Source organism: Budorcas taxicolor, chromosome 2, assembly GCF_023091745.1.
Source record: "Budorcas taxicolor isolate Tak-1 chromosome 2, Takin1.1, whole genome shotgun sequence".
Taxonomy (NCBI): Eukaryota; Metazoa; Chordata; class Mammalia; order Artiodactyla; family Bovidae; genus Budorcas; species Budorcas taxicolor.
In genome coordinates, this window is record NC_068911.1 from 40789791 (window position 1) to 40811733 (window position 21943).

Sequence of the window (21943 nt, forward strand, 5' to 3'; positions counted from 1 at the left end):
AACGATTCCAAAAGAACCAGGTGAGGCAGCGGGGGCTGGCCTGGCCGCAGGGGCGAGCCCAAGGTGGTGCTTCCACGGCAGCAGCTCTTCCGTGCGCTTTAAGACACTAACAGCTGTTCTGCTCAGTCATAAATACACAATTTTATTTGCTATTTTCAGGGGAAACTTAGGCATTAAACTGTAAGCTGATAAAATACGGATACCTAAAAAAGTACAAAAGTATAAATATCCCCTTAGAATAAATTTTAGTGAATTAAGTTTTAATATCTTTAAATTAAAAAAACGAACAAACCACAAGCCTATCTATTATGTCAAGGTCACAAATCAAACGACGCGAAGCAGTCAGCAGCGCCCCACGGTATCCCCGAGGCTCCAAGGGGAGGGCGGGTCTCGGGGCCGAGTGTGCCCTATGGAAAGGTCGGTGTGAAGCCAAAAACGCTGAACCACGCACAACAGACCTTACAAAAGGAGGTAAGTCCTAGTGCTGGAGAACTTGGTTCATCAGGTAATATTAGCAAAGGAGAAGAGGGGCAGGCGAGAAGCCTCCGGTAGCGTCTGGAGCCAGGCAGGTCGGCACCCGGATGGGATGGGGGTCACAGGTCCCCGACCCGCTGGGGAAGGTCAGCTCTCAAAGCGTGCGGACAGCCGTCCTCAAAGGAATCCAATCCGGCAGCTCCAGCATCAGGCGGGGGCTGGCCGTGCAGGCTCCTCCCCAGCGCCCCAGAAATGTCGGAGAACTGCATAGTTACATGAGCGCGCGCCGGCAGAGGCTGTCCGTGTGCGCTGTCAACACCCGACCTCCAGCGTGGCCTGGAGTCTCAGCTCCGGGAGCCCGTGGACAGGCCTCCCGCCCGCCCTCCAGCCCAGGCGAGAGCAAGGCACTGCGGGGCGCTGGCTGCCCCCGCGCGGGCCAGAGGAGGCAAACTCGTCCCGCCCTTTAAGTGACGGGACAGGTCTGCCCAAAAGGCAGCAGCGCTTTCAGGCGTCTCTAGGAAGTGAACGCGCTGGGAGTCTGTCCACACGGGGAAAAAAGGACGTCACGGTCTCTTGTCTAGAAACTACAAACGGAGAAGCCTGGGTCAGCCCGGCTGGGTCAGGCCCAGGAAGTAGTGAACACGCGGAGGCCAGGAGAGACCACCAAGCCGTCACATCTGGGAGGCACAGCAGACCCCCTGCCCCAAGGACCAGGGTGGCCAGAGGGCACCCAGAGCCCGGGGCACTGTGCCCACCTCCTACCAGTGAGGCCCAGGCTCCGTTACAGACTGTTTATGTAGCACCAAGAACACGGTCCTTGAAATGATCTTCGGTGATATAAGGGCCAGTCAGGAGCCCTGCCTCGGGCCTGAGCGGCACTTGGGAAACTGAGCGGAGGTCCCCGCAGAGATGCCCGCCCAGCAGGAGCCGCCTGCGAGCAGCGATGCCCGGCTTCGGACAGCTGGTCCCGTCTCTCACCACCCACCTCAGAGGCAAAAAAAGCATTCACACCCAGATCTCTAGAGAAATTGTCAAAAGCAGGTTTCTTCTCACGGCCAAGCTCCCTCGACATGGCAGATCATTGTGTCTTGGGAAAAGGTAAAACGTCTCTTCAGCTTCGACAGTGTGTTCCTCACATCCTTGAACCCCTTTCTTGCAAAATCTGAAAATGCCAAAGACAGACAGTGAGGACTCAGGCCGTGAACAGAAAGGCAGCGTTGCGGGCTGCGGCCCGGGAAGCAATGGACCCATGGAGGCTGCGGGAAACCACCAAGTGACCCCGCTCAAGGCAGTCGCAGGCCTGTCCCCACAGCGCCTCTCGGGCTGCCTGAGACTCACCAGCGCAGCCCTGGGGGACAGCTCCTCAACCGAGGCCCAGAAGACCCCAGCCGCATCTCCCTCAATGGCCTCCCAAGGGTGCCAGAGCCCACCTGGGGGTTAACTGGCCCCAAACCTTGATTTTCTCTCCACCCCAGCTTGGTCCAGGTGGAAGACACAGGTGTGCAGCCAGGGCCCCCACCCAACTGGCCCTCTTTTTCCTTCCATGCCCCACTGCAAACTACACCCCTCCACATGGCCCCCCAGGCCTGCCCTGTCACCCCCTCGTCCACACACTGCCTGGCTGAGTCTTGTCTTCTGTAACCAGACCCTCAGCCTGGGGGGCCAGCTCCCTCCTTGTAACCAGACAGGAGTCTGGGACACACTCCTGACCCCAGGTGCCAGGATAGGAAGGCCACTGTTCAGCCAGGCCAACCCAGCCCAGGCCAGAGCAGTAAGATGACCTTCCCTGCGACCTCACTGGTAGCGAAAGAGGTCTCCTGGGGGCATTTTCCACTTGAGTTTCAGAGCTGAGAGAGATACGGCCCTGAGAAGAGGTGCTGAGCCCTGGATCCCCCGAGCTTGGGCCGTGCCTGGGAGGGCGAGTGCACACGGAGGCCAGTCAGGTGAGGCCCTGCGGGCACGGGCAGACTGCTGTCTCGGGGCCAGCGGCTCCCCACCAGCACAGCTGCCCAGAGCCAGGCGGCTAGCCTATCACGTCCCGCAGGCGTGTTCTAGTGACTCAGGCGAAGTTCAAGCTGTTCAGCCCACCCCGACAGCCCCCGCTTGCTGTGGCGTCCGACAGTTCTGGGCCTCCAGGCCGCCCTCCCGCCCTGCCCACCATCAGCCGCCCAGGAGGTGCACCTTCCACCGGGCTGGGGGCGCAATGGGCTGGGGGCGCAATGGGCTGAGGGCCCCTCCTCAGGCTGGATGGGGCAGGTCCCCAAGTTGGACTCGCCTGCTCACTGGGAAAGGCCTGGACAGGGACGTGGCCCGAGGACAAGACCCGGGGCTATCTCAGGAGGGCCTGCGACCCTGGCCCCATGGCAGTCTGCAGGAAAAGCTGGAGTCTGGGGGGCCACGAGCTGCCCACTCCATAGATTCCAGCAGGGCACCGGGCGTCTGAGCGCACAGGACTGAGACGTAGGAAGGTCGAGCGGGCTGGGAGTGAGGGTCCATGCAGGAGGGAGCGGCCTGCTGCAGCCGGAGTCCCAGCACCATCTGCACACGAGGGCGGAGACCCCGCTTGGGAGCTGCGGTGGGCATGGCCCGTCTACCTGGATGGGCTCTCACCTCAGCCGCCGCTGGCGAGAAGGCCTAAGGCAGCTCGCTGGAACGGAGCAGGCCGAGCCCGGTACGCGGCAGGGCCCCCAAAGGGCCGGGGCAGCACCCCACAGCAGTCCACGCCCGGAGTCAGGGCCTCCGCCAGCACACGCGACAGCTGTAACGGGGGCAGTGCTGAAAGAACCTCTGCCCTCCTCCGGGAGGCTGGCTCCTCTGCGCTCCTGCACCCCCACTGCAGTGAGCCCGAAGGGGCGGTCACTCCAGGCTGAGACGGGCCCCACCCGCACACTGCACTTCTGACTCCAGGATGAGAAGAGGGAAGTGAGACCCTGCGGTGATCCCTCGGTGTAACGAGTGTCACGACCGTCACAGCCGACGCTCGTCGCACCTGTTCCCTGTGTCCCTTTTCTTGGTCCACATGGCTGCTGCAAAGTTTAAAACGACAGCTGGAGCCCGCGCTGCACCAGCCCCGACCAGGCCCTGCAGACTTTGCTCAAAGGGCCAGGAGGCAGACACCGCATGATCTCCGGGTCAAGAGGCACACTGAGGATATTATGTACTCGTACAACCACCAGAAAAACCACCACTAACAACAAAGAAGCCATTCCTGGCCTGTGCCCCCAGACCAGACCCTCAAGGCTCGGGGGACCCCGGGTGACGCCGGCCCCCGGCCCCTCTGAGCTCCACCTCCGCTGGCCATGCGAGGGGGCAGGCCTGGCGCTCCCTGCTGACTGCGTTCTGGCCGGGCGGCAGCAGGGCTGAGGGGCACCCTGGGGTCTCCCAAAATGGCCAACTGGAGGGTTGGCACAGACCCCTGTCCACCAGCAAGCCCCATGAGGCATGGGGAGCAAGGCGTCAGGGCCCACCCTCCGAGGCACCAAGACCAACTCCTCAGCCCTGAGCCAGGGGGTGGCTGGGACAGGGTGGGGATATCGTGAGGCTGGGGCTGCATGTCCCTAGGAGGCACAGGCCGAGGCCCAGCTGCACCCCCAGGCAGATACACACAGTGCCTGGGGGCCCCGGCCAAGGTCTCACCCCGACGCGGGCATCCTCCGGGGGACAGACAGCCCCGCTCCCGGGCAGGTCGGCGTGGGGACTGAGCACAGAAGGGCCTCTGTCAACTACAGGTGCGGGGCAGATGTGGCGGGGGAGGCGGGGCTCAAGGAGGCGAAGGCGCGTGGTCAGTTTCGAGGGCGGCAGGCTCACCGTGACATTTACACTTAATCTGAGTCACTGTCACCGGGACCCGTGTCCTCGTCGTCACTCTGGCTCGGCACGTGGCGGGCGGCAGGGAGGAGAAGAAGAGAGGGCGCGTCAGTGCAGGCAGGGTGGGGGGCGGGGGGCGCCCACCCTTCAGTGCGGGCAGGGGAGCCCACCCAGATGGGCCAGACTCCTTGGAGCAGCCGTGCTGGCCACAGCGGAGCGAGCCGTCCCTGGGTCCCTGAGGCTGCAGAGTTCTCCTTCCCTCCGCGTTGTGAAGCACTGTGCCAGGCCCAGAGCCTGGCCGTTACCCTCAGCTTCTGGGAGGCCATGACCTCCAGGACATACCAGAGTCTGACTGTGTGATGGGGATGGGGTCAGTTGGCCGGGGGGCTGGAGGCTGCAATCAGGCACATGGGTGATCGATCACTGATCCGTGGATCAATCATGTCTACCTAACCAAGCCCCATAGACTGGCTGAACACAGGCTGGGGTGCATCCCTCGGGGCAGGGCCCCGCGGCCCAAGGGGCACCTCTGTGTGAACTCCAGTGGGCCCACTTTCTGGCCTCTGCCCCACATCCGCTCCCGAGTTTCCCATGCACCGTGTGCCTGACCTGGGCGCCTGGGCCCCTTGTCCAGCTGCCCCGCCCCCACTCTCTCGGGTCACCTCCCCCGAGACGCGTTTGTGGGGGAGGCCGGCCCCAGCCTCGGCCCAGGGAGGGGCCACCGTGACGGGGCCCTTGGAGCTCACGGCACTGCTCCCCCCAGGCCGCGCACAGGCTCCCCCAATGACACCCCACCTGGCGCCCACGGCTTCCCACAGCTCCAAGGCCCCCTCTGCTACCGCCCCCGTTTAGAAGCTGCTGTGGTGACCACACTCCAGGACCAGGTATTTCTGGAGAGAGAAACAGGGCCGCGCTTCCACTGGCAAAGGGATCTGGGGTCACGCCCGGCGCTCCGGCGGCACAGACGGGTCCTCCCGCAGCTGAAAAGCACCTGAGGGAGATGAGCCGGGTGGTTGCCTGGGGAGCTCGGCTACGCAAACTTTTCAAGTTCAGAAATGAAAGCTGCTAAAAATAGACAACTTACAAACAGCCCTGCAAATGCTCAGGGAGACGAGGCTCCTTTGGAGGCTGGGGCTCCGGGAGGTGGGCCGACTCTGAGCCCCTGGAGCCCCACTCCAGGCAAGGCACCAGCCCCCTCACCACCGGACCCCTCACCTCCACCTCACCGGTGGACCCTGGCGAGGAGGTGCCTGCAGCCCTGGAGGAGGAGGGGGACGGCCGCCACGGACTGTGGGCGTGCTGACCCTGCAGTCCGTCCCGAGCCTACGCCTCCAAGGAAGGGCCTGAAAGGCTCACGGCAACAGTTCTAGGCCTGGAGCAGACGGGGTGCCCCTGGGCAAGCGTGTGGGGAAGGCCAGGGAGCCCCAGTTTAATGTTATCAGGTAAAGCCCTCCTGACTCGGGCCTTTCCCACACTCCCTCAGAGCACCTCTGACGGCCACCTGAGCCTCCCCCAGGGCTGTCTGCGGGCCTGGCCTCACGGGCTGGCTGCCACGGAGCCCCAGGCCCCCCAAGCCGGCTGCAGGGTCATCCAGGCACCGCTTGGCCCGTAGGTTTGGAACTCCTGCCCATAACAATGCTGGACTCTGCATGGACAGAAATATCTGGAGTCCTGACCCAGGGATGAGCCCAGAAGACATGCCCTTAGAACCTGTCACCTCTGGGCAAGGGTAGCAACCACCCCTTGCCTGTTTTCACCCTGGCCGTGCTTGAGCTGCTCTGCGGAGAAGTGCCCGATGGCCCGCGGGGAGGGGCTGGTGCCGGGCCGAGACCGCACTCTGTGGAGTCGAAGAATCAGACACCCACCAGATCTGCTCCGTCTACCCCCACACCAGCGATGGAGGCCCTGCCCTCCAGCCCCAACATCGCATCCCCAGGAAAACATCACAGAGAAGTGCAGCTCCCACCAAGGAGAGCACTTTCAGGAGCAGGCCTGTGGGCAGGGGCGGTGAGGGTGGGGGCCTGGGTGTCCAGCGACCCCATGCCCCACGGCCCAGGGGCGTCTGCGCTCTCTGTTCCCGACTTTCGCTTCCGACACGCCCGGGGAAAATGAGGGACGACAGAGCAGACGCACAGGGCGAGCCAGTGGCCGCGAAGCCCGCGAGGCCGTGGCGCAGGGACGACGGTGAGCGGCGACGCGGGAAGGAGCGAGCCAGCCCGGCAGGCGGCGGGCACAGGGCACCCACCTTGGCCTTCTCGCTCGGCTCGCTGGTGGGGCCGTGTGGCGAGTTGTGCAGCTCCTTGGAGACCACACACAGGAACTCGGCCTGGTCCTCGCTGCCATAGTTGTAGGAGGAGCCGATGCTGACCAGCTGAGGGAGAGAGGGCCAGTGGGACATGGGTTGAGAGCCGCCCCCCCAGCTCAGGACCAGCCCACCGGGAGGGAGGCCTTCGGAGACACCCAGCCGAAGAAGCTAGGGACAGGGTTCAGTCGAGAGACTTTCTATGAACTTACTGAAAACAGTCTCCAGACACCTGGGCTTAGGCTCAGATGCATGCGCGCACACACACACACATACACACACACACAAAGCCACGCGGGACGGGCCTCCTGTGCCGCGTATCCAGCTCCCCTTGGGGGTCCTGGCTGGGCCCACAGGGGATGAGCAGTGACCAGGGAGGGGAGTGTGGCGTTGGAGCTGGCAGTGAGCAAGCAGGGCGCTGGGGGACCCCTCGGGGCCGGGCCCAGGAGCAGGAGGGGGCCACAGAGCTCTGCCCTGCCCACGAGCATGGGCCAGAGCACACATGCGTGAGCACACTCGAGGGCGAGCCCCCTGGGGAAGCCAGGACTGGGGCTTCCTCACGCCGGGGCTGCTGACCAAGGAGTGGTTGAGGAGGACCGAGCCAGCACCTTTGGTGACGATTCACAGGGGGCACCAAGAACAGTGTGATTATTTCAAAACACCCCCGAAAGGGGTAGCCTTAACTAGGAGATGCCAGGAGCCCTTTAATTTCTCCCCTGGGTAGTCTGCTCCACGGGACACTCTGAGGAGCCAGAGGGGCCAGCGGGGTCATGGGGTTGTGAGGTCAAACCTCTGAGTCTCAGCCTGAGACACAGGCATAGGGACACTGAGCTTGTGGGGGCACTGCCCACTCACAGGACACCCTGGCCGTGGGCAGAGGCCCCCAGGTAATGGGCTGCAGGCCCCTGGGGCGAGGGGCAGTGAGCCTGCGGGACCGTCAGCGCGCCCTGGATGGGGCGGCAGGTGGGCGGGAGGAAGAGACTCAGCTCTCGTCCCCTCTCCCTGCGGTCCTGGCCGGGGCGCTGCTGAGGAAGCAAGCGGCTGGGTTGGGCCAGAGTCAGCAGCGCTGCTCAGTCACGGGCAGGACGGAGCAGGAGCCTACCGGGCAGCCCCCCAGCCTACAGCAGCACCAACGGCCTGGGGGGCTGGGGTGGACACGGGCCAGGGGATGGGGGGTGGAGGACACACACACAGAGACACACACACACAGACCCCTATATACACAAGGACGAGGACACACACACACACACACACACACCTTTATACACAAGAACGGACACACACACACAGATATACACACACACAGATATACACACACACACAGATATACGCATGCACACACACACACAGATACACACACCCCTATATACACAAGGACGGGGACACACACACACAAACATACACACAGATACACACACACACACAGAGATACACACACACACCTTTACACACAAGGACGGACACACACACAGATACACACACACAGGTACATACATGCACACACACAGATATTCACACATACACACACAGGTACACACACAGATACACACATAGGTACACACATGTACACAGATACACACAAGCACAGCACATACACGTATATACACACGGACACACAAAAACACGTGCACACGCATTTATATACACAAGGACACAGATGTACATACGTACACATACAGGTACATACACAATCACACACACGTACACACAGAGAAGCACACACACATATATACTCAAGGACACACATGTACACGTATACACACACAAACACATGCACACATGTAGAGATGCCACAGAGAAGCGCAGGGAACAGTCGTACCACAAAGCAGCGACCGGACGAGGAAAGATAACTGCGGAGCGAAGACTGGGCAGTGGGACCCTAAGACCAACTCCTGCCGCCCCCAGCCCCACACCCATGATGATCCAGCCTGGGCTGGCACAGGCTGCTGCTAGTGAGAGGCGCGCGGGACACTCTGGGGACCAAGCTTCCAGGAACCGCAGCCCCCCTGACACCTCATTACTGGTCCCCGGGGCCAGCTGCCCTGAGCACCGGGCAGGGCCTTGGTAAAGAGAAGCTTCACTGCCCTGCGGGCTCAGAGGCCTTTACCTGCTCGAACTTCCAGCCGTCGGACATGGTGGAGACCATCTGCGTGAGCTCCTCCTCTTGACACTGCAGGACACGGTACACGTGCTTCACCGGCGCCTGCGAGAGCAGACACAGGCATGTTGCCGCCCGGGGGCCAAGCCGGGGACAGCCCTGGAGGCCCCAGTTCCTCCCACCTCTCAGCCCAGGTCGTGACGCCCACAGGAACCCCAAAGCAAAACAAACATGCTCCAACAGCTACTGTCTTCTGCTTCCCCATCCGCCTCCAAAAATATTTCTATTTCTAAATTACAAAATAAAATGAGTCATGTTCCTGAAACCCGAGCGCACCTGTGGCTGGATGGGAACGCATGAGGACAGCCCCGCCTGCGCCCTGGGGAGCCTTATCAAGTGTCTGACCCCAACGGCAGCGCCAGGCAGGACCGGCCTGGGCCCTGCCCCCGGAAGACAGCGCTCAGCCAAGCACGCTGCTCGGACAGGAGCCCGTAGGCCTTCCCGGCTGTGCACCCCCACCCCAAACTCCACCCAGCTCCGCTCCCAGTCTGGGCCGCACAGCCAGAGCTCTGCCCTGATGCCGCCCCAGGGATGGGGTCACAGCCCCAGTGCTCCGGTCCCCACACAGCCCAAGAGCCTTCACCCGGGACACATGGAGGGCGCTGAGCGCTGCCCCGCCTGTGGGGGCCTCGCCCACGTCCCCATGGGGTTGGGGGTGCGACAGCACGGGCACAGAGGGCCGGGCCGGCCCAGTCACAGGCTTTGTCTCTGAGGGGGCTGGCAGCGGGGAGGAAGGCCGCACACTGGCCAGAGATGATGGTGGGGTCTGTGGCAGCATCACCTGCCTTCCCCTGGTCCCTGACGAGACACCTGGAGCAGCCGATGGTCAGCAAGCTCTTCAGAGAGGCTGAGAATGCCAGCTCTGGGCCTGCAGGCCCCCGGGGGGAAGCCTGGCTCGGAAGGCAGTGGCAGGGCGATAAGAGGGCAGAGATGCTTAGTCAGGAATACTGGCTCTCAGGGAAAGCGTGCACAGCGGCCCTGGGTGGGGGCCCGGGCAGGGGCCGCACTCTGCAGCCACTGCACAGCCTGGCACCATGACAGGACCACTGCCGAGGCCCTCAGGAGCCTGCCTCTGGGAAGGTGCCAGACAGCTGCCTCCAAACGCACTGGCCCAACAGGCAGTGGAGTGCCCACGCCAGCTCCAGCACCACTGACCGTGGCCAGGTGCAGACAGGTCCCACGTGGACTCCATGCCCTTGGGATGGGGTCAGCATTAAGAGCTGTCCACTGAGCCCTTCCTTCCTGATCAGAGCCAAGCCCACTCTGCCTACACCCCCACGTCCCCGTCAGCACCAGCCCACCGCCGGCTCCCCCAGGCTCCCCGCCAGCCTTCCAAATGGGCCAAGGAGTCGGCCACCACAGGACCTTCACGCTTGCAGAGCTCTGCCTGCAACACCCACCCCGAGACGGCTACACACACAGGCCCACGGAGGCCTCTCACTCGTCCTCCGCCCCTCCTCGCCAGCTGGGGCGCCAGCTGGCAGGCACTGCGAGAGGCGCCCAGAGGGCAAGGCAGGGCACCAGGACAGCTCCAGAGGAACTGGTCAGCCAGAAGAAGGGAGCGAGGCCCGTAGCCAAGCAGGTCTCGGAAGGGTTCTGGTGCCAGTCACCCATCTCACCTGTGATGTTTTGCTGTCTCGCTCTCTAATTTTGTCCTTGATGAGTTTTATTAGTGAGGTGATATTGTAAAATTCCGCTTCCTCCAATACTCCTAGGATAAAGAAAAATAACTGATTCCCACCAGATCAAATAAATGCTGTCTCTGCCCCGCAATGAATCCAAGGCCTGTGCACATAAGAGACAAAACACACATGTACGCACTAAACCAATGCTGCAGAAAAAGATGCAGACAGGCGGTCGCTGGAGCCAGAGGGGCCAGAAAGGGGGAGGGAGTGGGCGCAGCTCAACAAGCAAAACGGGGCCGAGCCGGGGCTGTCAGGACACCCAGCTCCGTGCTGGGAGCCGGAGCATGGCCAGCGTCTGCAGACGCGGGCAGAACCAAGGGTGGCCAATCCCGGGGGCCCCGGGAGGGGCGTGGGCCCCAGGCAGTGTCAGCCAGGACCCCCAGAGAGCAGCAGGCCCTAGGTTAGAGCCGCCCTCCCTGAAGGACAGGGAGTGAGAGCCGCAGCCCCTGGCGGGCAGGCTGGGCCTGAGACGAGCATCTCCTCAGGAGGGAGCTGGGGAAGGAGTGGGGCTCCGCTCCCGGGGCTGGAGGGCCCCCACCGCCTGCCCCACCCCCTCCAACTCACCTTCCTCTGCCAGGTCTTTGTTAATGACCAGCTTCCCATGTCTCAGGTAGTTCAGCACGGGCCCAAAGTAGGTGGGGTCTCTGTCGATTAAGTAGGCACCTGTTTCGTCCTGTAGAGAGAGACCAGCTGAGCCCAGACAACAGGGTGGTTTCTGCAGCTGGCCGCCAGGCCATGGCCCGAGGGGCCTCACTCACAACCGGCGCTCAGTGCACGTGGCACTTCAGGGGACCCCCAGCAGCATCGCCTGCCTCAGCCACCGCGGCTGCTGGCCCTGACCCATCCCCACTGCAGGTGAAGCTGAGTCTCAGCTCTGTGGCGGCAAGGTGACTGCCACTCGGGCAGGGGGGCCGTGCACAAGACCCTCTCTGCTCAGCTCCCAGGACTCCTGGGGCGGGTTCACCTTTTGCTCAGTCAGGCCCGCCCCCTAGTGACCCCACACTCTCTGGGACAGCAGCTGATGGCCGCTCTGCTCATTTCGGGGCTCCTCCCTGGGCAGGACTGGGGTGGGGTCCCAGGCTCAGGGAACCGAGGACGCCTCCCCGACAGGCGGTGCCTCCCAGGGCCTGTCTTCAGAAGGCGCCCCTCAGCACCTGGTGGGCCCTGCCCCCCACCGACAGGGCCAGCATCTTTCTGCTCCCTTGCTGCCCACGGCGGGCCTTTGGCGTCAACTCACCACCACCCTGGCATGGCCGAGGGAGGTGGACACACACGCCCTGGCACGGGAGGCTGTGGTCCCCACACGTGGAAGCGCCAGTGGAGGCCTGTGGCAGCCCTTGGTGCAGAAGCAGGGCAGGGTCTGTGGTTCACAGAAGGCCACGGCCCCCCTCTTCCAGGACACTGCTGCGGTTTACTGAGCAGTGTCCACTGCTCTCTGGTCTGCTGAGCACGACCTGGCCCAGGCTGCCATCCAGCAGGGCTGCCAGCAGGATGGGGGACTCAGCGGCTCCTCCCCTCACAGGCGCCCCCTTCCCTCTGCACCTGGGCCAAGGGCCCCAGGACTCCTCTGAGACAAGCAGGTGACTCGTAAGTCAGGAAGCGTGGGGCTGGCCCCCGTGTCCAGCAGGTGCCTGCCGGGATGAGGCTGAGGTCCCGGAGGCAAGAGCCATGGAGGACGCAGGGGCAGCTGACAGGCCGAGTCCCCAGCGCAGCGTCAGGGCGCTCACGGTAGGAGGGGGTGCAGGAGGACCCCCCGAGCCTCCTGGACGTGGTGAGCCCGCGGGTGCCAGAGCCACTCTCAACTGTGAGGCAACGTGCTGTGCGAGGGCCCCCTTCTCCCTCGTGCGCATAGACCCCGGAATTTCGTTCGGTAAACCTGGAGGCCTCAAGGGTTTCCCATCGAGTCCATGAGGAGAAAAGGCGACCTCTGGCATGGACCAGGGGATGTGAGGATGCACGCCTTCCATATACTTCTACCGTTTTCTATCTCGACTGCCTCTGCGCCAGAGCACGGCTGCCCAGAGCTGGGCACCCACCCACCCTCAGGGCACACGCGCTAGCTCCCGGGGGTCCCAGGACCCACTGCCTGAGCTGGCCTCCAGGGGCTGGGGCCAGCAGAGTGGGCTTCAGGGGGGGGCCCTGACACTCCACGCGTCTCCCCTGCAGCGTCTCCAGCTGAGGGCAGGACATTCAGTCCAGCGGCTGGGGCGCCAGCCCTGTGCCCTCTCCGGGGAGGGAACCCCCACCTGGCCCTGGAAGTGCAGGCCCCGGGCACCCTGCAACGCTGCAGGGAAGCGGCCACTCCTGGCAGTGACGGGCCCACCTCTCCAGGAAGGACCTGAGGAGTCTTCTCAGCGGCCTCCTCGTGGGCCCCACATGGCTCCCGGGCCCAGCCTCTCTGCGAGCCCCTGTTCTCATCAGAAGGGCTTCCTTAAGAAACAAGGTCGAGACTCCAGTCAGGACGGGCGAGCAGCAGTGGGGGGGGGGGGGGGGGGCAGTGCTCACGCTACAAGGCGCAAGGGTGCCCCCCAGAAGACTGCACTCGCTCACCTGAGGCACAGAGGCAGGAGCTCTGCAGAAGCCGCGCCCCCAGCACCGAGCCCACGCTGCTGGAGCGCGTCTGCGCCGGCAAGGGCAGCCGCGCCCTGGGCCGCGACTAGGCTGCACCAGGGGCGCCTGAGGGGCGCCAGGGCCCTGGGCCCTCACGCTGTTTGTGTATAAGTGGCCCCGGGGCATCCAGCCTAAGGCAGAAATAAATAAAAACACAGAGCACAGAGAGAGAGAAGACCCCTCTGTCCCAGAGGCAGCAGCCTCGGGCTCACCTGAGCCACAGGACAGGGAGGGCGGCCTCCATGCTGTCTAGTCGGCAGCGGGGGAATGCCGCCTGGTGCCAGATCCCGCAAGCATGAGCTTATGACCTGTGCCTGGCCTGGCCAGGCGGACAACAGGCAGGAAGACTCGAGGATCTCTCTCCTGCCCTCAGTTTATATAACAAGCCTATGTCACATTCATATAGTGGTGAGGCTTGAGGTTTTTTTTTGTAAAAGAGCCAGAATTAAGATTGCTTGCTCAACAAACCTTTTTTTTTTAAATTGACTATCCCCTCTTCTCGCCAAGTTAGCATGTGACCTGCTTCCACAGTGCTGGCTTTGAAATATACCTCCACCCAAAGGCACAGAGGAGAGAACTGCTGAACTTGCTCGTGAATATTTAACAGAGGCCACGCCCAGCAGGCGTCTCTCACTGCTCACTCTCAGGCCCTGCCCGGGGCTGAGCAGTGGGCTCCAGTGAACAGTGAACCTGGGCCTTGGGCAACAGAGGCAATGCCATGGCCAGGAGCGCCCTGCCCGTGTCCCTCCTCTGGAGAAGCCCACGCCACAGGCACCCACGGGACCCCTGACCTGCAGTCAGAGGAGGGAGGCAGGGAGGGGAATCCCGATGGGAGATGCCACACACCCCCACCCCAGCCCCTGGTGCTGGTTAGGAGGCAGTGTGCCTGCCCGCCCGTACCCGGCCCGCATGGTCCAGGCAGGCTTGAGTGCCCTGCCAGCAAGCACCATGGGTCAGAGCAGGCGGCCGCCCATGCAAAGGGCCATAAAAAGGAAAAGGGCCACAGGGAGAGGGTGAAGCTGGGCCCTCAGGCGAGATTGTAAACAGAGGAATCCTGTTTCCATCTCACTGTACCCGGCTCCTCTCAGCCACCAGGAAACACAACATGATCGCGGCTGTCGGCCAGAGGCTAGAAGTTAAGGGGGTTGAGTGTCCCCAGCTAAACGCAAGGTGTGCTGTCCAGATTCCCCATCTGAAACCTAAACGCAAAAGTGTGGAGTTATCTGTGCACAAATGTGTGCAATCAACATAATCAGAAAGACATTTCACTCTGAAATTATCCATTTAAGGGATTCTTTAAGTGTCACTTAAAACCTTCACCTCTGCCCTCTTTTCTCTTTAGTTTTCTATGGTTTGGCAAGTGCCTGACCTAGAAGAGGCCTGAGACATCACCAGTTCCAAATGAGGAAATGGAGGCCGGAGAGCAGAGGCCCGGGTGGGCAGCGGCTGCACTGACGAGCGTGGGAGAGCCGGCGGCCCTGACCGCACGCCGCCCTGCGCGCCGTGGAGGGGCACCCCCGTGGCACACGCAGGAACGGGGCAGGAAAGCGGGGCCCTGGGCTCCTGGGGCCCCGACCCCAGGGTGCCTCACAGTCCTAGCATGTGGCTTAGGAACAGAATCTAGGGTACAACCACGACTCCAATGATGCTCACTCAGAAGCAAACTACAGGGTGTGTGACAGGACCCCCACACGAGGCTCCTGATTCTTCTCTTAGAACCAATCCACCAGGGGGTAGGCGGGGTGGGGAATCACACCAAGCTTCCTGAACAAGCAGAGATGGCTCACAGGACCCGGGCCCGCTTGGAGCGGACACTGTATCAACTGTGTGCAGAGACGGGCCAGGCACCCAGGGTGCGGGGCAGTCGTGAGCAGAATGCCGTGGGGAGACCCACCAGCCATGAACACCTCTGTCAAAGGCAAGGGGGCAGCCACCTGTCCGGACTGCTCAGGTACTTCCCTGCCTACAGACAATCCAGTTACAGGACACCTGCACAGAATTCCCCTACAGATGCCACGCTGCTTATCTTGGTGGGGAGACAGAGAGGAGAGGGGAGAGAGAGAGGAGAGGAAGAGAGAGAGAGGGAAGGGAGATAGAGGGGGGCGGAGAGAGAGAGGAGGGGGAGAGAGAGAGGGAAGGGAGAGAGAGGGGGCAGAGAGAGAAAGGGGAAGGGACGGAGAGAGAGGGGAGAGAGAGGAGAGAGGAGAGAGGGAGAGGGGGCGGGGGAGAGAGAGAGGAGGGGGAGAGAGAGAGGAGGGGGAGAGAGAGAGAGGAGGGGGGAGAGAGGGAAGGGAGAGAGAGAGAGGGGAAGGGACAGAGAGAGGAGGGGGAGAGAGAGAGGAAGAGAGAGAGGGAAGGGAGAGAGAGAGGGAAGGGGGAGAGACAGAGGGAAGGGGGAGAGACAGAGGATGGGGAGAGAGATGGAAGGGGGAGAGAGAGAGGAAGAGAGAGAGGGAGAGGGGGCGGGGGAGAGAGAGAGGAGGGGGAGAGAGAGAGGAAGAGAGAGGGAAGGGAGAGAGAGAGGGAAGGAGGAGAGAGATGGAAGGGGGAGAGAGAGAGGAAGAGAGAGAGGGAGAGGGGAGAAAGAGAGGGGAAGGGGGAGAGAGAGGGAGCGAGAGGGGACAGGGAGAGGGGAGAGAGAGACAGAGAGGGTGAGCAACCAGGAGGTCAACCTGAGACGGAAACAGGCAGGAACCATGGGAGAGAAGCACCCGCAGACAGGGCCCAGGGTCCCTGGCACAAAGCTCCCCAGCGGCTCTGCCAGCCTGGAGGCGAGGCCCCCTCAGGCCCAGAGTCTCCAGTCCCCTGGATGCCAGTCACAGCGGGCAGGCAGGACACTGCAGCCAGGATGCCCACGGCAGGCTCACACCACACCCGCTGCTCCTGAGGGCCCCACAGCACCGCCCTGCTGGCTCCCAGTGCCCTCTGTTCTCCTCTGAGCCTGGTCCTGCCGGCGGAGCCGGTGCAGAGTTCACCCTCCCTTCTTGCCGGGCTGAAGGGCAAGCACACCGCTCCTCTGCACCCTCGCCCGACTCCCCGTCCTCACCGAGGCCTGCCTGCCTCTCCCGTACTGCTTTGAGAAGCCCGCCTTGGTCTATTCAGCGGCAGAGGGGCTCCAGAGCCAGCCCCAGCTGAGCCTGACTTGCAAAGCCGGCCAGGAACCTGGACGCCCAGCCCAAGGACACCAGAGCCCCCCAGAATGGACCCCAATAAGAGATGCAGCGTACACAGCCTCCCTGAGGACAGGAGCCCGTCCCAGAGGAGCTGCGCCCTGCGGGCTGGAGGGCATCACGTTCCCTGTGAGGAGGGAACCCGTGCCCCTCCCCCGTGGCACAGCCCCAATGCCCAGAGCTGGGAACGGACCCCCAGGGCCTATCCTGAGAACTGGCAGCTTGGGAGGCCTGCAAGGGGGTCTGCAGGACCCAGTGCCCACGCCCCACCAAGGGGCTGGCCCAGCAGCCAGGGCTCCCTGCCAGCGGCATGAGGTTTGCACGCGTGAGTTAGTGTGTGTAAGCAACAAATGGGAACAAAAAACAAGTTCCGAGGGCGATAATACAGCATTCTTGGGACATTCTTTCTAAAAACAAAGTGTGGAGGTAAAGAAAGCCCAGGGAGCGCCATCTCTATTTCCTGCGCTGACGCAGTGTGGGCAATCGGCAGGGGAGCTGATGCCCACGTCCCTGGTCCTCAAACTCCCCTGGGACTCTGGCTCAGAGAGGTCTGGGAACCGCCCCACACCACGGCAGGTTGGGTTGTGGGTGGAGTCAAAGTCAGGCCTGAGTCTAAGTGGGCTACCGTGAAAAATGCCCCGCAGCCCACCAACTCTAGACCACAATGTGCTGGGCGTTCTGCAGGCTGGGGAGAGCCGCGCAGACTGTGCCCAGGGTACCAGGCAGAGTCAGCACGTTTAAAGATGGTCGGCCCAGTGACTGCGGTCCTCAGGCACCTCCGGAAAGCAGCTGAGCGCGGCCACCCCAGGGGAACGTGGCCACGGCCAAGCCCTGGGAGCCGGCATCTCTATGTTCTCATACAACTCTATCTGCAAAACAGGCAGGCGGATCCCAGCTCTCTGACCGCTGCTGGAAACCGAGGCCAGTCACTGTCCCGCCGGCCAAGAGTGAGTGAAGGCCGCCTGAGCCGTCAGCAGGAAGAGGAACTGCTCTGCAGCAGACGACCACTTCCTCCCGGCCACCCTCGGACGGCTGGCGGCCGAGTCCGCTGGCCCGAAGCAGCTGTCCCCTAGAAGCAAGCCCTTTCTCAGGACGTCCCTGCTCTGACGCGTGGGCTGGTCAGGGCCGAGGGGCCTTGTGAAGAGATGACCGCAGCATCCTCAGCGAGTGAGCCCCTCTCTGCACTGGGGCACCCCCTGCCAGGGGCCTGAGCCAGGCCCGGGGCCACGGCTGAGGACGCACTCGGAACTCAAGCAAAGTGTGAGATGAAACGCACAGCCCCTGGGGACCCCCCACTCCTGCCTCACACCAGCACCCCAGCCCTCTCGGTGGGGCTACAACACTCACAGCCTTTCGCCTCTGACTTAGTCACACAGAACATAATCTGCCGTTTCACTCTAAGTAATCCCCACTTCTCCTGCCAAGCGGCTTAAAAGATAGTCCTTCCACCCACACCCCCGTCACTTAGCCCTATCTGTGAAACTCCTTTCACTATCCTAATCCTGAAACTCTAGCCAACACCTGGGGGTCAGCACAGGCCAAGACCTGTGTGGGATACAGCATGTCATCAGAACACCTTGACGGCCCACCCCTCAGAGACTCACCTGATGCCCCCGCACCTGCAGCCCCAAAGCTAGGACAAGGGCCCTGCTGAAAGGCAAAGGCTGATGAGAAACGCAGTCTTCTCCAGACCTGGCTCAGTGGCAGAGAATGAAGCCCCTCCCCTGCAAATCCTATTTAATCTGAGTGGTTTCCAACCACCAAGTAGTATTTCCTGTTTCCCTTCAATTCCTAAAGCATCTCCCCACCGAAGCAGGGACGGACTAAACTCTCAACAAACTGAAACCTGTTTTCAACAATGCCACTGGGCTAGGAACCGTGGAATAGAGAGCGAGCCCAAGTGAATCACATGCCGGCTATTTACACCGCACTTTTGGGAAGAGGTGCTACACCTGGCCCGTCCCTGATGGAAGAGGGCAGAGAAAAATGGCCCAGGATAGCAGACGAACAGAGGCCGAAATGAAGGGCGCAGCCCCGGCCCTGCTGGGGAAGCACCAGGAGGAAGTGAGAACTCGCACTGGGGCTAACTGCAGAGAGCACGTCACAGCCGCCAGAGGCCCGGGTCAGAAGAGCAGGCGAGAGGGCACAGTGGGCAGTGGGGCCCAGCGACAGCCTGGCCCCCAGTGCCCCTAACCACCTGGCTGTCCACTGTTGAACGAAGCACTCCTCCAGAGAAATATCCTGACACCACCTTTCCCACCAGGTTTCCCAACAGAGGTCCTGCCAGACATTCTGTGTTTAATAGCAAGCTCTAGGCACTCTCCCAGCAAACTCCAAACCCATCAGGCTTCTGAAAGATTCCAGCCTTCAACGTCTGGGAACTCCTCCCCGGTAAGTCTCCCCACCCAAACACGACCCAAGCACTACTCTGCAAGCCCAAGTGCTCAATAAACACAAGAAATATGCCCAGCAGGAAATCTTCCAGTAGGTGTGTCCAGCCCTGTGAATATCTTTGAGGTGTGCGTCCATCAATCTTAACTATGAGGTCAGGGCTTGGAGATTTTTACACGTGAATCAACATCCTGTTTTCTCTTCCATCACGTAACTGCTAGCATCCCACTCTTCCAAATGCGCCCCTTTCCCTCCACCCTCAACCTCAGACTCCTTACTCAGGACTTTGTTATCCAGGAGTGACTCTCTGGGACATTCTTTCATCAGAACCAAAGGGGGGCAAACTGAGGAGAATGAGTACCTTATGCATCTTCTCATTTGAAGCAGAACACTCTACTCCCGTGACTAGAGCATGGCAGTAAAGTCGTAGAGAAACTAGCATCACTCTTTGTGGCAAGCTCACATCTGCGGCTACAACTAGCTCACAGTGACTATCGACCGTTTCATTAGACAGGAACCGTATCTGCCGCATTACCTTCATGTTCTGAATTCCAACTTTACAAACAGACGAAGAAGAGCAGCTGTAACACAGATATAATTTATATTCTGATAAATTACCCCCTGCAAAAAACTACTATAAAGCATAATTTTTTTAAGTAGTCTTGATTAAAATGAAGGGATGAACTAACTTAACAGGCAAACTATAGTTAATCAGCCCTGAATCAACTGTCTCAGTGCTGAATAGACAGCACTGCCTCAAACAACCCAATGGACAAGAGCAATGTGAAAATGGACTCAGTATACAGAACAGAAAGGCTCAAGTAGAAATGCAAGTGAATGACCACTAAGGCTCACTGCTCAAACAGTAAAACATACACCCAACACTATAAAAGGAAAATCACAACTAACAAAAGCCTATTTCTATCCTGGAAATGACTGTCATTTTCTGGGAGGTCAATTCTCTGAGAGCAGAGAGCTTGGTCAAATGCGCAATGGAAACAGCTGGGCAGCCGCAGAGGAGGGTGTGTGGGGGGCGGTGGGAACCGGAGAGCTGGCAGCCCAAACTCTGATTTCTACCCACGACTGGTGGTTTTGTGGTAACTCGAGCTCTCGTTTCCCGATTGTAAGGTCATGCCACACAGAGGATGGCCTCGGTCAGGCTTTGCATCCTGAAGATGGTCTGAGTCTTTCTGGGAAGCCTAGGTCTGGCAAACGCTGGGCTGCCAAGGCTCCAAGCCAAGTGCAATTATGTAGGCTCAAGTGAAAGACACAGGAAAGTTAGAATAAGACGTGTGAACTAGAAAAAATATAGGTTAAAAACTTGTTCTTCCAAGCGCCTTTTGTGAGTGTCAACGCTGTTCAGCTCCTTCAGGCACACGAAGCTTGTACATGTAGCCGTCACAATAGTTTCTGCACAACTGTAGGAGCATTTCATCTGACGAAAGAATCGGCAAACCAACCTAGAGATTCCTATCCTTCGGAGAGGGCACTAGGAAAACTAGGTTACTTAGAAGACTGAAAAAAATGTCCTATCTAGCCCTTCCTTAACACTCCTAAGCCATCCCTTAATATGAGCAACCTTCCTTTTGAAAAAGCACTCTATGGACGGCACTTTCTCGGAGTGCTGAGTGGGTGCGTGTTGCGGCTGAAAACCATGGAGCACCAACTCTCTAAATGCAAGTCACTGGGAAAGAGAGGCCAGCCGCGTAAACCCCCACACCAACGTAAAGTCAAGCGTCTGGAACGTGAGAAGACGAGAACACCGGGGCTCTCAGATTCCAGGGCCAGTAAGCACACGGGACGGAGAAGAGAAGGCGTTCGCACCAGGGGCCAAAGAATCTAGGGAGGAAAGCAAGTAGATCCACACTAGTCTGGGCTCTGGAAAACCTCCTCCACAGAGGAGCAGAGAGGGCGAGACAGAGAGACACCCCGAGGTGGACGGGCAGGGGATCCTTGAGAGTGGTGGGCGCCAAGGTGCCATCCTCTCCTTTCCCGGCCCGAGAAAAGGAGTCGCGGACCTGGGTCAAGCTGGTCACGGAGAACGCGGGGCTCAGAGCCGAGGCGGATCTCCTCAGCGTGGGGCACCGGGCGTGCGGCGGGCCGCTGACCAGGGCGACCCGAACCCTCCTGACTGGCCCGCGCGGCCCTCACCTTGTCCGAGTCCAGGTCGGGGTCGGCCTGGCACAAACGGTACAGGAAGGATTTCGGATCCCGGCACAGCGTCTGCCGAGTGGTGAGGAAGTAGGTGCCGCCGACGTTGAGCCGGACCCACTTGGACACGCTGCCGGGACGCTGGGCCAAGGCGCCGAGCCCCGCGCTGCAGCGCCGGCACAGGCCGCCCCCCAGCCCCGCCCCGAGGCCGCTCGGGGCCGGCGGCAGCAGCTCGCAGTGATTCTCCGCCATGATCCCAGCAAGCCCCGCCACAGATCCTCGCCACCGGAAGCGTCCGGTCTTTAATACAGTCCTCCGAGCTCTGTCCCGCCCACGGGTCCGCCTTCGTAAAGCGCCCACCCCGGCGTCACGCGAGAGGCGGAAGTTCCGGCCCGGAAAAGCGGCCGGCCTTACCCTCTTCCGGCCGGAGCCCCGCGCGGCGTGGCCTGGTGACGCCAACGTGGGCGAGCCGCGGTGGAGCCGGGTGTCGGGCTCGAGAGGGGTTCGCCAGCCTCCGCCGGGCGCGTGCCATGCCTGGACGCCCTGTTCTCGGGCCCAAGTCCTGGTCGCCCGACCACACCCGACCGGCGCCCCGGCCAAAGGAAGAGCTACGTCAGCGAGCGTCTACACTCTACATGCTTTTTTATTACAAGACTACCGAGCATACGTGGAAAATTCATCATCTGGTAACTACATCTAAAGCACAAATATTTGGGAAAAAAAAAGGAATAAACAGATTCATTAAATTATGATATGATTAAATCATCGACCAAATAGAAAATTTATATAATAAAGCCAGAAAAAAAAGTTGTAAAATATAGTTTACAATAATTATTCACATTCAAGGCTGTACATCCATACATACAACAACGTGGCCCCGAACATGAATTCAATCCAAATAATTCATATATTAGATTTTAAATAACACAGACTGAACTAGAGGCCAACAATAGCCAGCAAATAACCTTATATAAGAATAAAAATACAAAAGTGTATATCCTAGTATCATTGCATTATTTGTTTTCATAAGTTCTTTTTTTAATGTTTGCTTTGCCTGTACATCACAGTTACAGCTACAGACCAGGTAGAGAATATTACACGTTATAACTGACTGCCACCAACCTGAAAGACAGCTACCATACTACGGATTCAGGAACAGCTACAGCAGCTCTAAGTATTGATTTTGTCGATGTCC

At 60.6% G+C, this 21943-nt stretch overlaps 1 protein-coding gene across 3 annotated transcripts; it reads right to left on the reverse strand.

Moving 5' to 3' along the window:
* Window positions 1-238: 238 nt before the first annotated feature.
* KCTD5 (potassium channel tetramerization domain containing 5) lies at window positions 239-21000 on the reverse strand. 3 transcript variants are annotated; one of them, XR_008201213.1, is made up of 8 exons: window positions 20749-21000; window positions 10991-11099; window positions 10361-10452; window positions 8691-8786; window positions 6527-6652; window positions 4282-4340; window positions 3085-3500; window positions 239-1636 (listed from the first exon to the last, which is right to left on the reverse strand). XR_008201213.1 is itself a non-coding variant. In XM_052659372.1 (7 exons), exons 1-6 carry the CDS (start codon window positions 20998-21000, stop codon window positions 4296-4298), a joined length of 720 nt encoding a protein of 239 aa, XP_052515332.1. In that variant the 3' UTR covers window positions 239-1636; window positions 4282-4295. The 3 variants fall into 3 exon arrangements, 2 of the variants coding, with proteins under 2 accessions (XP_052515332.1, XP_052515333.1); XM_052659372.1 differs by lacking the exon at window positions 3085-3500; XM_052659373.1 differs by lacking the exons at window positions 3085-3500; window positions 4282-4340.
* Window positions 21001-21943: the final 943 nt, after the last annotated feature.